The sequence below is a fragment of the Pavona decussata genome, unplaced genomic scaffold (genome assembly GCF_977016875.1).
Source record: "Pavona decussata unplaced genomic scaffold, jaPavDecu1.1 SCAFFOLD_16, whole genome shotgun sequence".
Lineage (NCBI taxonomy): Eukaryota > Metazoa > Cnidaria > Anthozoa > Scleractinia > Agariciidae > Pavona > Pavona decussata.
In genome coordinates, this window is record NW_028145439.1 from 4721318 (window position 1) to 4734671 (window position 13354).

General features: G+C 38.4%; 2 protein-coding genes across 3 annotated transcripts in view; both read left to right on the forward strand.

Annotated features, from left to right (window-relative positions):
* The window catches only part of LOC146487485 (putative skeletal organic matrix protein 5), a 139891-nt gene that overhangs the window by 15850 nt on the left and 110687 nt on the right, over window positions 1-13354 (forward strand). The gene's annotated exons all lie outside the window — the stretch shown is intronic.
* Window positions 1220-9418, forward strand: LOC146487487 (uncharacterized). Its single transcript, XM_085088537.1, has 6 exons — window positions 1220-1814; window positions 3022-3136; window positions 3879-4004; window positions 4598-4631; window positions 7968-8106; window positions 8675-9418. The coding sequence occupies exons 1-6, from the start codon at window positions 1617-1619 to the stop codon at window positions 9194-9196; spliced, it is 1134 nt and encodes a 377-aa protein (XP_084944663.1). The 5' UTR covers window positions 1220-1616; the 3' UTR covers window positions 9197-9418.

A 13354-nucleotide genomic window follows, 5' to 3' on the forward strand; every position in this document is an offset into this window, starting at 1 on the left:
CTTAATCTTTTTATGTGCATAACTCAGAATCAGGAACAGAAAGAGCAGACACTCTTCTGAAACTCCCGTAATGATTTCGCTCCTTTAGTGTCTTTGGGAAAGTTCTCCCATAACATAGCACTACTAGTACTGTGCGATTAACGCTATTATATAACGGCTTTGGTAGTGCTTGGTCAGTTTCAGGATTTCTTAAATGGCAATGTTTATTATAGTCTCTAACTCTCATGAAGGAATTACTCAAATTCAGGGCGAATTGTTTATTTAGGATTTTATAAATTAAGACTGATTTCAGTTGTTTCCGTTTGGCATCAAAGGTTTTCCAAGCTAAATTGACAAGAATATCAGTTGACCGAATGTCATGTTATCGCCATGGCGGCTTCAGATTGTATGCGTTGCAGTTTGTCCTTTAACGTCCGGTTTTGCGTAGGTGGTTGGACTAATGATTACATATTACTTCCAGTGACTGGTTGGGAAAAACGGCCTAAAACGTTTTATGACCGCGATACGACCGCTCGCCTTTTAACATATATTGTTGATAAATAATTATGCTTTTCAAAAGTACGTTTTTCATCAATATGAACCCCTTAGCAAGTAAGCAAATCGACTCGTGATAGTTTGTTATTATCTGTAAGAGTATCATGCAGCTGACATAAGCTTTTATTGTTCAGCTTATAGGCCGACATAAATTTAAAAAAATTGAACAACTCGCACTAGAAGTAATTTGATCTCAAAACTGCCGAAGATTGGCAATACGGTTTATTTTTTCTTTTCTACCGATTCTTTTTCCGGTCAAGATATCTTTTTTTTTTTTTTTGTATAAACTGAAATAAACAAGGTATGCAAACGCTCAAACAAAGCCGCAAATTAGCGGGTTAGAACGCGAGCAGGTGGTTTGTCAGAATAAATGATTGGTCTAATATTTATATTCATAAATACACAGAAAGATGCTTTATTATTTTAGAATGGTTTGTTCGTGTTTTTATTTATTATTATTTTTTTTTCAGTTTGAGATACCGTAAAATTTCTATTAAACACTGGCGCCTATTTATCTTTAGGCCTCAAGAAGGGGACTTGTTAGAGAGACCGTGGCTTAATGGATGGGGCTTATCTTAAATCATGAATATTGGACACAACCCTAAATAAGCATTTCCAAAATGATATTGCACATCTGACTGAAACATAGCAGTAATGGCTTGTGGACCGCGAATTCAAAGCCTTATTTTGCATAGACTGATGTTAAGAGTGTATACTCTTCTTAACAAGCTAAGTGGTTCATAAGCGTGAGCTAAATGCCATATTTTTGTAGCAGGTGAAGTCCTAATTATATGTGAATTCCTAAATACACAGAGAGATGCTTTATTATTGGTTTATGGTGTTTTTCTTTTGTTTAGGAGAATGAATCCACTTTTCTTGGTCATCACTTTGACATACATAACGAGAATTCAGCTAGATGAACTAATTTCAAACTGCCCTTTACTTTGGCATTTTCCATGTAACGAACTACTCTAGGTTTCACGCCTGACTCGATACTAATTCTCATTTTTTCCTTAGACGACTGTCGCCAACTTGAATTTAAGCCTGCACACACATTAGATGGTAAACGCCTCAAAGGCCACATGATTCGCACCGATGACGTCATGGATAGCGATTTCTGTGAAACATTATGCTACCTGGAGCCCAACTGCGTTAGTTACAACTTGAAGAAAACGCAACGCGTAAATGGCAAATTTGCCTGCGAGCTGAATAATTCAACCTTTGAAGGGCAAAAGAACAAGCTGGAGCCAAATACAGACTATATTTACCGCGGGGCAAAGGTAGAAATGAGTACTGGTAATAAATAAAAAATTGGTAAAATGTTTGATGAGAGAACTTGTGAAGATTGAAAAAAAGAAACATCAAAATAAAAGACAGGAACTCAGAGGTCTGGTTCACACGAGCAGCGCTAACGCAAACAAGCACGCCTGCAAACTACGCCAACGTAAATACAAACGCAAGCTTAAGCGCCAAAGCAAGAAATGGAAAATATTTCGTTTTCTTGGGTTTGCATTTGGGCTTGCGCTTGCATTTCACACGTGTGATCCGGGGCAAGGCAAATGCAAGCGCAAACGCAAGATGAAAGATATAGTCGTTCCATATCTGTGCGGCTGCTGACGTTCAAACCAAGATGGCGTCCTCCTCTGCCAGTTTTAAAGTCGTTCCCAGAGTCCTCGCTTCATGATGCTGATCTATGGTGACGAGAACTCTTGGAACAAGATTGCCGCTACTTGGGATACTGCAATGCGCGTGCTTATCTCATTCTGCTTGCGTTTGGGTTCGATGCTTGAACGTCACTTGCGCTTGCGTTTGCATGGTACGTGTGAACCAGCCTAAGGCGAGGAGGGAACTCTTAGATAAACTCAGTCTCAAAAAACGAGATTTCCTTTGAAATCATACAAATCATGGTTAAATCGAGTAGGAGTATTTTTGGCCTATCAGTATTATCAGTATTCCCTAAAAATGTTAGCAGTATAACGGGTATCTTTACGAAACTGCAATAACAATAAAGAATTGTTAATGGTTCCCAAGTACAATCTTGAAACTTATGCAAAGCGCGTTTTTTCAGTCTTTGTACCCACGCTTTGGAATGATCTTGGAATAAGCGTTATTGGTTAACTAGTAGAAATAGCGCTATAGAAATCAATATTATTATATTATTAACCAATATTAATATTATTAATATATTATTAATATTATATTATTATTATTATTATTATTATTATTATTATTATTATTATTATTATTATTATTATTATTATCGTTATTTTCAACCCATAACGCAAGTTCCGTAAAATTACTCCCACACATGCGCACTGGCTGCTAATCAATAATAAATAACTATAATTTCTAATGACACACAAGACGTGTTCAGACCAGTGATCTTATTGGAAACTTGGATTATCATTTTGCAGCGAGTTTTGAGATATTGCGTAATTGTTATGTGTGTCATTTTTCATTTAATATTTGCCGGTCTGTTTGTCTTAGAAAGCATGTTTGAAGAAGTCTTGCAAGAACGATGCTACCTGTCAAACCGGTTTTACAGACAAAGGATACCGCTGTATGTGCACCACTGGATTCACGGGTTCTCTCTGTGAGACTGGTATGACTAGTTTCTTAGCTGCCAGTACTGATTATCCTGTCTGATTTAAAATACTTAGCTTCGACGTCAAGTACGCGCACGCTACGTGACTTCGGTGTAACAAACTAACATCTGGGTATTCTTCACCATGAATAGTAGCCTGAGTATAAGGCTTTTCGGGGAGGGGGGGGGGGTGGGGGGGGGGGGAGGGAGGGAAAAAAGAGAGGAAGGGGAAAAGTTCTTTATTCGTATATAACTATTCTCTCCTCCTCCTCCCCTTCCCCCCTCCCGTCCTCTCCCTCCGCACTTCTCCCTCCCCTTAGGAAAGCCTGATAATCAGGTTACATTAATAATGGAACTTACCCAAGAACACCCTTATCATTTTTTTTATGAATTTTATTCAGCACGATAAGAACGCATTACTCTCACATACAAAACTTGCACATACTTACTATTTGATTAAACTATTTACATTCCTTATAATAAACAGTCGTAGAGTAAACTGGCTTTATACTGTATGGTTAAAATCCTGCAGGCAAAAAAGCCACATATTCGACTTCTTCATTCTCTTTGGCAAACGACGTATATTTTAAAATCAGTCTGAGCAAAAAAAAAAAAACTAACCTTGTTCGGTTGTTTTTTTTTTTTTTTATTTTGTCGAGAACAAGACCACTGTGTAAAGAAACATACTAAACTTCCATGGGTCTAATGAACAAATTCCTTTTGCTATGGAAACCTCTCCTCTATTTATTATAAATTTTAGATATCAACGAGTGTAAAACTGGAACACACAAATGCAGTGCCGTAGCTGTGTGCAAGAATACTAACGGATCATACAACTGTACGTGTAAGCCGGGATATTACGGAAATGGACGAGATTGTGAACCAGGTGACGTTTTGGTTTGCTTTTGTTTGACGTTTTCCTTTCCTTAAGGAGGTCTCTGTCTAGAGTTATTTCTTTTCTCATATAACACAATGTCGATAGAAGTCAAATGCATGTTTTGTCTCGTTTGCTTTTTCTATTTCTGGTACAGAAAGTAAGGAACTCCGAGATAGTTTGCTAAAAGGCATTACAAGAAGATTATGCATGATAATGATGCTCATTGCAATAGCAAAGGAATCAGTATTCTCTTAATTGATGACTTGTCTAGGCCCAGGTATCTTTTGAATTTACTGTTGTCTTTCTAGCTTTTCCTTTTCTTTTGCCCTTACAGCCGTTTCCTCAGGGACAGCTAAAACAATTATTTGGAACGTCTACTCAAACTCGTTCGCAGCCAACAAAATCAGGTCTCCTTGCTCCAATCTCATTATAGCCTTACTTTTTCCTTGTTAGCAAAGACATTTTTTCTTCAAGGCTTTTAGAAAACCCCCTTTAAACTACACACCAATACTTTGAATTTAAGGGACAGTTGTGGACGTGTTGTGCGTTCTTTTTTTTATTTGTTTAATATCCTTTTCTTTCATCTTCATGTTGTGACGTAGTCCCGACATGCAAGGATATTTATAACAAAAATATGTAAGTATGAAGACCTCCAAAACTCAAGGATATACCTTAACTATTTACTTTTGTGTTTTGCTCTGCTTTGTTTTTGTTATCATCATCATTATCATCATCATCATCATCATCATCATCACCATCATCATCATCATCATCATCATCATTATCATTATTATTGTTATTATTATTATTATTATTATTATTATTATTATTATTATTATTATTATTATTATTATTATTATTATTATTATTATTATTATTATTTTGTGAGCTTTGCTTGAGGAGGTGACAGTCTTTGGCCGTAGAAAGTAGGTCTTAGGGATGATTTCTATTCGGGAAGCGTGAAATTTTCAGGAATTTTTGACCCAGCCAAAGATATGAGGTGGAAAAGAGTGTTAACCCTCCCTTTTTCAAATCTTGATTTCAACATCCGCGACTTAAAGTAATATGGCGAAATACAAGCAAGATTCGGCAAGAGTTTTCTCTTCATAAAGCGTGAGTTCTAAAAGCTATTCGTCCTGTATCGTTGTTAGGCCAATGATCGATTAGTCGAGAAGTGCGATTTTAAGGGGTTTTTCCGCTCGCGGGTGTCATAAATAATTTCCTGCAGATGTTCGATCGCCATGATTCTAATTCGCGTGCAGCATGAATCTAGTGTGAAGAAGAAAAATCAATTCGAAACGCTATCTTCCTCTGATTTTAAGCCGATTCTGTTGTAGAAAGCTAGACTTGAGTGCTAAAAGACCGGGTCTTGGGTGAGATTTTAGATGCGTTGGCGCGGTTAACTATTGCTAGATTTTAACACATTTTGTAGTTTTGTAATTCACAGGTTATGTTTCATTTCATGCCGATATCAGTATCATGTCTAATTCCAGAGAAAAGCCCCTTTCTTTTTTCCCTCCCATACTATTCCCTGACCTCGCTTAAATTTTTGTGATAAACCCTAATTAAAGTCTTGTTAATGACTAGCATATTCCTTCAGCCTAGTAGATCTCAAAATGTCCCCGCTTTCAATTGTATCCGTTCTTGAATTTTTGCATAATTGTGAAAATCTCTTTTCTGACATTCCCCTTTCAGCCAACCGATATTATTTCATTATAAATTACTCAAGCTATAAACATGAATTGAAAAGGCCCAGACCTGTCATAATGGTCAGTCACAGTTTCGCATCATTGTACATTTTAACGATTAATGCCGCTAACTTCAGCTTCCTACTTCGCTACTTCGAGTACCGCTACACGAGGCTTGTCACGCGGCAATGCAATGCAGTGACGCTTAAAATTTAAAAATCTTCCTTGCCTGTTCATCCACTCCAAAGTGGTATTCAGCGTATTTAACTAACGGCAAGGTAATTTTGAAATACAAGTCCAGACCCATGTTAAAAATCGACTGCTTTTTATCAGGTTAAGCTTATTCGCGAGTCCCTTCTTGATTTCCTAAACATATCGTGTCCAGTTGAGTTGTTATCCACTGTCACTCCTCAACGTTTTGAATTAAGGGGGAAGTGCGTTCAGAGGACCAGTACAGCTATGCCGTTTCGATAACTAGCTAGCTAGTACCCCACCCCAAGGAGAACGAAGCCATGGTTATCACAACGATAAAACTTTGCTGGTCAAGTTCTCTGAACGCACTGTCCTCTACAAGACGTTTAGGCGTGTTATAGTGAGCTGTATCTGTACCGTGTACCGAGCTCCTCAAGCGCTCTGCTAAGCAGAGCTGTGACCTCATCCACACAACTCCTTGAACAAAACAATTCTGCGGGTATCATCTGCGGACATATACGTTAATCCTGAGATAACACAATGTGAAAAGATTTGGGGAGAGAACAACACCTTGCGGGGTGTAAGAGGTGACTTTGGAACCGTATCAGACTTCGCACCGTTGACTACCGTGTATTGTTTTCTCTTTGTTAGGTAGTATGTCAGCCAAGCTAGCTCAAAGACACTAGGCATTGACATTAACATTGGCGAGGAAACAATTTTAGCGGGGGATATCATGTTGTTTTATAGAGGCAGAGAGGCTCATACTGATATTGCTAGATTTTAAAGGCATCTGCTTTGGCCAGATCCATTGACAATTCAGAAGTATACACTTGACAAAGTTTTAATTTTTGTTATTCAGCCAGCGTTTCACACTTTCAGCATCTTAATAGTAGAAAATCAGGAGGGGAAAGGGGAAACGAGAGGGGGCGCAATACTTAACAATTATTCCACTAGAGCCTTTTGGATATGAGATGATCAGTTAGTCATAGAGGCGCGTAGCGCCGAGCTGGCTACATATTATTTCATATCCAACAAGCGTGAGTGGAATAATTTTCTTATTAAAAACAATCAAGAAATATTCAGTGCTAGATCGTGTCGATTTCGTTTTGCAAGAACAACTAAATTAACTGTTTAAACAGCGCAAGGCCCTGTAAGTAAAAAAGGGGAGTACTTATTTTCTCGATTAAACGTCCCCGGCGTTTATTTAAAATTCGGTCATTTTGACCCGGCGTTTAATCGGGGTCCGGCGTTTATTAATGATATGCGATTTTCAGCCATTTTTCCAGATTGATTTATTATAACCGATCCTCGGAAACCTAGGGGCAGTTTGTCAGTGCTGGACAATTTTTTCCCAGGATTACCCGAAGTTACAGTATTATGGTGCCGTACATACGGCATGCACGTGTACCATGTCGCAATCAAGATTTGTATCACTAACAAAAAGCACATAAACAATATATGAATGATGTAGGAGCAAGTAAATGATATGAAAGCAGAGTTTTAATTTTATAAACGGCAATGTCGCCAAGGTCCTCCTCTTTTGTGTCAGCCAATGTGTGCAAATTTTATAAGTTTTTATTACATGCTCGTAAACGCCGGGACCCCGATCAAACGCCGGGGTCCCGATTAAACGCACCCGGCGTTTATTTAAAAATCGTCAGTTTTGACCCGGCGTTTATACGAAGCCGGCGTTTAATCGAAAAAATACGGTAGTCTCAATATGAAGTGAGAAAACAAAACGACACATAAGGAGTTAGGTGGATGGGTGTGTTATTTGGCATGCAATGGTGTTCATATTTAATTTTTCGTCTACGGTAGCAAGGTAAAGCCCTATTGTTCACCACCTCTCTCCCATTTCCTAACCCCCTCCTCCCTTCCCACTCCTGTTAATTATTGCACAGTCCCTATAAAAAAAGACAGAAAAAACTCTATTCAGTATCGTATAAAATGTTGGCAGATATTCAAGTAAATATCGTTATTCAATGTAAAAGTATTCTTATGTTTTTCTTAGGACTCAAGTTAAGGGGAGAAAGGAATACAAAATATATGTAGCATTACCAAGTTTGTTATTATTATTCTTTTTTAATATCAGGACCTCCCAAGATAACAAAGCCTATTTACTCCAAATGCCCTCTGGAAAAGTTCCTGTGTACTGTCACATGTCAAGCCATGGACTTGGAGCATGTGGAGGAGGTGGATGGACACTGGTAATGAAAACTGACGGCAATAAGGTATCACACGACAATCAACTGTTTGCTGTATGTAGGAATATGCACATTAATATATTCTTGATCCGTATATTTGAAAGAATTGTGAAAACGTCTTTTGTACCTTCACGAGTTGTACGAGATATCTGGATACTGAATTTTAAATTTTTGAGCGTTCACTCTCCACCGGGAAATCATTCAAATTCTGCTTTCTTAAAACACTCGAAGAATGTTTATGAATGTCATGAAAGAGATTCGAGAAATTCCGAATGCTTTCAAAGCAGATTTATCTCAGTAAGCTTTCGACAAATTGTTTTTCGAAAGAAAGATATGTGAATAATGTAAATTTCTGCAATTTTCCACACATCCGCTCACTGGAAATAGATCAAGATCTTCTTTCTCATGCCAAAATGATTGGAAAGTGTTGACAAAGACAATGAAATTGAGTAGAGAAGCTCAGAATCGGTCAACACAGATTTGCCATAGCAAACTTTCGACACATTGGTGGAAATGGGAATGGTGTAACTTGCTTTAATTTTCCTACTCGTTTTGTTATTCATTTTTTATATCATTTACTTATGTTTTTACTCAGCCAACGTTTCACTTCACTTCCAAACTCTGGAGCAACAAGGTCGACTTCAACCTTCCAGGAGGAAAGACTTTGTTTGACAATCATGAGACAAAGCTACCAACCTACTGGAACACACCGTTCTCTAAGATCTGTCTCGGTATGAAGATCGGACATCAGACAATATTCATCGCCATCACCAAGCACGCCACATCACTGTACTCACTGATTGCTGATGGTAATTACCGCGCCACCTCATTGGGTCGAAACACGTGGAAGTCGCTTCTCGGTTCTTTTGCATCGTTACAGCCAAATTGTAACAAAGAAGGGTTCAACGCTGTAGGTCTAGGTCATAGCGCTAGACCCAAAGCCAGAATCGGTATCATTGCTAATGAACAAAATGACTGCATTACACCTGATTCCAGAATCGGTTTTGGTACTGGAGGATACCCTTCTAACTCCAACACGTGTGGTAACCAGGCTAAACATGGAGGAGATAACGGAGACAAGGATACCAAAGCCATGGGTTTCATTCTGGTGCAGTAATAATTGCAAGGAACTGAAAAACTGAACTTTGTCACAAAGGCCTTAAGCCATAAGTAAAGTATAGAACAAAGAAATGTAATCCTTCGATAAGAAAACAACTTTTTTTCAGTTTTAAAAACAACAAACGCAACGAAAACATTGTACTGGTTATGTTTTTCTGTACTTAACCAAGAAACATGGATGCAGTGTTGATTAGTTTCTTTATAGAAGAAATAAAATTGGTGATGGGACTGACTTGAGTGGTAAAAGTGTTGCCAGGAAAGAGAATAAGCAAAGTATTTGCCCAACGCAAGAAAACTCGGTTTTGTGAGCCAACCTTCTCAACTCCACTGGCCTGCCAAATGATCCCAAATGCACTCAAATCAAATGTCCATCCAATTCTTTCCTCCAGAAAATTAACTAAATAACGAGAACCCGCTTGTTAGGGTGTCTAAGGGGTTACTTTTGTTTCTTATCGATAGATCGAGCGATTGATTCACTCTTTTACGGCTCGGTATTTGGAAATTTTGATTTGAATACTAAATGGGGATTCTTTGGGAAAAAAAAGGCCTAAACTAAGAGATTGAATCAGTTATATATAAAAATAGCAGCTGGTCAGTTCGCGCAAAATTCGTGTAATGGGGGACGGGAGGGGGTTTAGCCTACCCAAATCCTAATGTTCGTTAAAGATTTATAGTTTCCGTCATCATCGTATGAGTATCACGGTACTCACAGGACAATAACTTTTTCGCAACATCACGAGGCTTTTTGCCAAAATAATATTAACTCACAGTAAAAATACTTAGCCTCGCTTTCATAGTTAGGATGAGACCCTTTTATAACAGAGAGTATTCATTAGTTCGCCCTCTCAGTCTGCAGGCCTTTAACTTCAAATGCCACTACTGGTCACTGGTTGTTACAGTTAAATGTAAACATGAGGAGGAGGTGAAAAATGATGACGTTAACTTACCCACTCCAAAAAGGATCAGAAGAATGCCTGTCCACTGCATTTTGGTTTTGATGCTGCTGCGTTTAAACGAACTGTTAAAAATGGTAACAGGCTCAAAGTCTACATACTATATCACGTGTAATGCTAATTCAACTCGGCGTGTGACAGGTGCACCTTATCTATAGACAGGCATTAAACGTTTTTACGAAACTGAAATCGCATGGTTGTGGACTCCTTAAGGTCAAGCGGAAGAGATGAAAATATTGTGTAGACGACTACTGAACGTCATAAACTTTATTTATAAACAAAAGGTGACACTTTCATAAAAAAAACAATGTATAATTTGCTTGGGTGCATGATCTCGTAACGAGGCAGGGCTGCTAATTAAGTGGATATTAATTAACAGTATTGACATTTAAATTCATCTAGTAATCTTCTCTGCCAGAAAAGAAATAAGACAATCAGCTTGTAGGTGAAAGCTCAAAGGGCATGTTGGCTTTGAGACAAATGTTCAAATTCAGGGGAAGGCATTGTAGGATGTGAGCAAATAGCTTATAGTAGCGAACCAATCACAGCGCCGAATTAATTATATTCATACAGTGGTTCTCCATGTATTAAAAACTGTGATCAGTAGATAAATCCCTTCATGTGGCGGTTTTATCGGAGGATAATTTCCGAAACCAAAGATTGTCCAAAAACTGAATAGTTGGCCGAGAAGCGAGGCTTTTTAATCAGTTGGTAAAACTCAATTTATCTGAAGAACTTTGCTTTCCTGGCTTCAACACGCACTTCACATTTAAAAGAAAAACATGTTGCCCCGAGCGGGACTGGAACCGGTAAAAGAAAAACATGTTGCCCCGAGCGGGACTGGAACCGGTAACTAGTCGGGCGTGATAACCACTACACTTGGGAACTGAAATAACCACAGCGACAACGCCGCAAATCAATAGATCTAATAATGAGAAAAAAACATCGCTCTGCACGTGCGTTTTAAATTTTCGTACATTTGTTTTCCGTCCTTTGCAAAACAACGTCAAACGACAAAATTTAAGGTAGAACTCAAACGACACGCCTACCAACTTGGTTCCTGGGTAGTTCGCCGTTTTTGTTGAAGTTGAATACGTTGAAATACAAGCTGCCGGGTACAACCATGATTTGCGCTATGCGAAACGCGGAAAACGTCACCTGCTCATAAGCAACTCTTTACAGAAGCCCGTAACAGGTACAACGGAATGGTAGAATATCTGAGGGAGTCGGACTACTACAAAACCAAACTTGAGCAGGCAGGCACTATTCAGCTATTTTGAAAAAATTGTTAAGAGCTTGTTCGCTTCAAGATTTCTAGTTTTGTCGACTTTTTGTTTGGTTTGGCGACTTATGACTCGCTACATTTCTTGGTTGAAAATTTCGATGACTATTACATTCAATATATGACAAAGGATATCGAATCGTACTGTTTTTACGAGTTAGAGAGAACCTCGGGAGGCTTCACACCCCCTGCCACAAACGAACCCATACGATGCCCTCACTTGTTTCCTGGGTTCATGAACACTTGCTGTACTATGACTCAGCAAATTATTAAAACACTTTCAACGTACTTTCAACAAATCTTGTCCACTTGATCCAACGCCAACTCATCTTCTAAGTCACTGCGCTGATTAGAACAGACATTATTAATGAATCCTTATGCTCTGGTGTATTCCCAGCTGTACTTAAATAGTCTTTAGTGCGTCGAGTTTTGAAGAAACCTGATCTTGACAAAGATATTCTAAAAAATTGCCGACCTGTTGCAAATATTCCTTTGATGGCCGCAGGTATTGAAAAGGTTGTTGCGGACCAAAGGCATTTCCACAAACCACTTATTGCCTGCTATGCAATCAGCGTATCGATGACATCACTCCACCAAGTCTGAGCTTTTTCGAGTTATTAATGATGTACTAAACCATTGATCTTCGTCAAGACGTTGTCTCTATAATGTTGGACCTGTCAGCTACCTTCGACTCCCTCGATCACACTATTCTCAAGGAAAGTCTCAGCAATTGCTTTGGATTTTTATATAATGTGTTCAAATGGTTCTCCTCTTACCTTAGTGGACGGTCTTAATCTGTCATGATAGTTAACAAAACATCGAGTCCACGGCATGTCGAATTCGGTATTCGTCGGCGGTCTATACTAGGACATCATTTGTTTACTCTTTACGTGGTTCCTTTACAAGATATAGTCTGCGATCATAATCTGAACAATATGTTTTATGGAGATGACTCGCCAATATATATACTACCATTAACGCTAATGACCAATAATATTCATTAATCACTCTCCAACGATGTGTTAGCCATGCTATGGCATGGAACACTCACAATAAGTTACTGTGCAATCCTGATAAAACAGAAGGTATTCAATTTAGTTTTCGCTTTGTCAGGCATCCGATCATTAGAGATTTTTTGCTTGGTGATACCATTGTACATCTGTGGGACCGAGTGTGTAACTGCGGTGTTATAGTGGACAAGGAACTCAATCTTAGCTACCATCATCACTTCAAAAGTGTCGCAACAGTCTTAAGTTGGAAATACCACCTTTCAAATCGAATATCAAAAAGCACTCTATATCTTATAGAGGTCCAGTTTTTTGGAATCATTTGCCAATTGATTGTCGTATAGCGAATAGCGTGAAAAGTTTCTCCAGGATGATTAACAAACTTACTTTGGTCAGAGACATGGACTTTTCTAATTTATTCTGTAGAAGATAGCTCCCCTTGAAAGGAGTTTTTAGGTCCATGATTTTAGCAGTTATACAATACCATCAATTATTGATTACTTGTTTATTGTAAATAGTAAATTTTGATGTTATGTTTATACATATAATAAGGCATAAGTCTTATTTTACTTTACAATTTTATTACAGTTATTGTTTATGTATCTTTAATATTATTTACACGACCCCACAAGCTGCATAGCTTAAATACTTATCGTGTCTAAATAAAGGTTTTACTTGCTTACTTACTTACTCACTTACTCACTCACTCAACTCACTCACTCACTCACTCACTCACTCACTCACTCACTCACTCACTCACTCACTCACTCACTCACTCACTCACTCACTCACTCACTCACTCACTTACTTACTTACTTACGTGCAAGAGAGCTACATTGCCACTACGATCAATTGCTCGCCTGAGGAAATAGCTGTCGAGAGGCCACCTGAAAATGCTGATTAATGCATTTGTT

Excerpts from the sequence above, each read along its gene's own strand:
- LOC146487487 (XM_085088537.1), top strand. The coding sequence starts at position 1,617 with ATGATTCGCACCGATGACGTCATGGATAGCGATTTCTGTGAAACATTA. Across the intron at positions 1,815-3,021 it reads ATATTTACCGCGGGGCAAAG|AAAGCATGTTTGAAGAAGTC; the intron begins GTAGAAATGAGT and ends TGTTTGTCTTAG. Across the intron at positions 4,632-7,967 it reads GATATTTATAACAAAAATAT|GACCTCCCAAGATAACAAAG; the intron begins GTAAGTATGAAG and ends TTTTAATATCAG.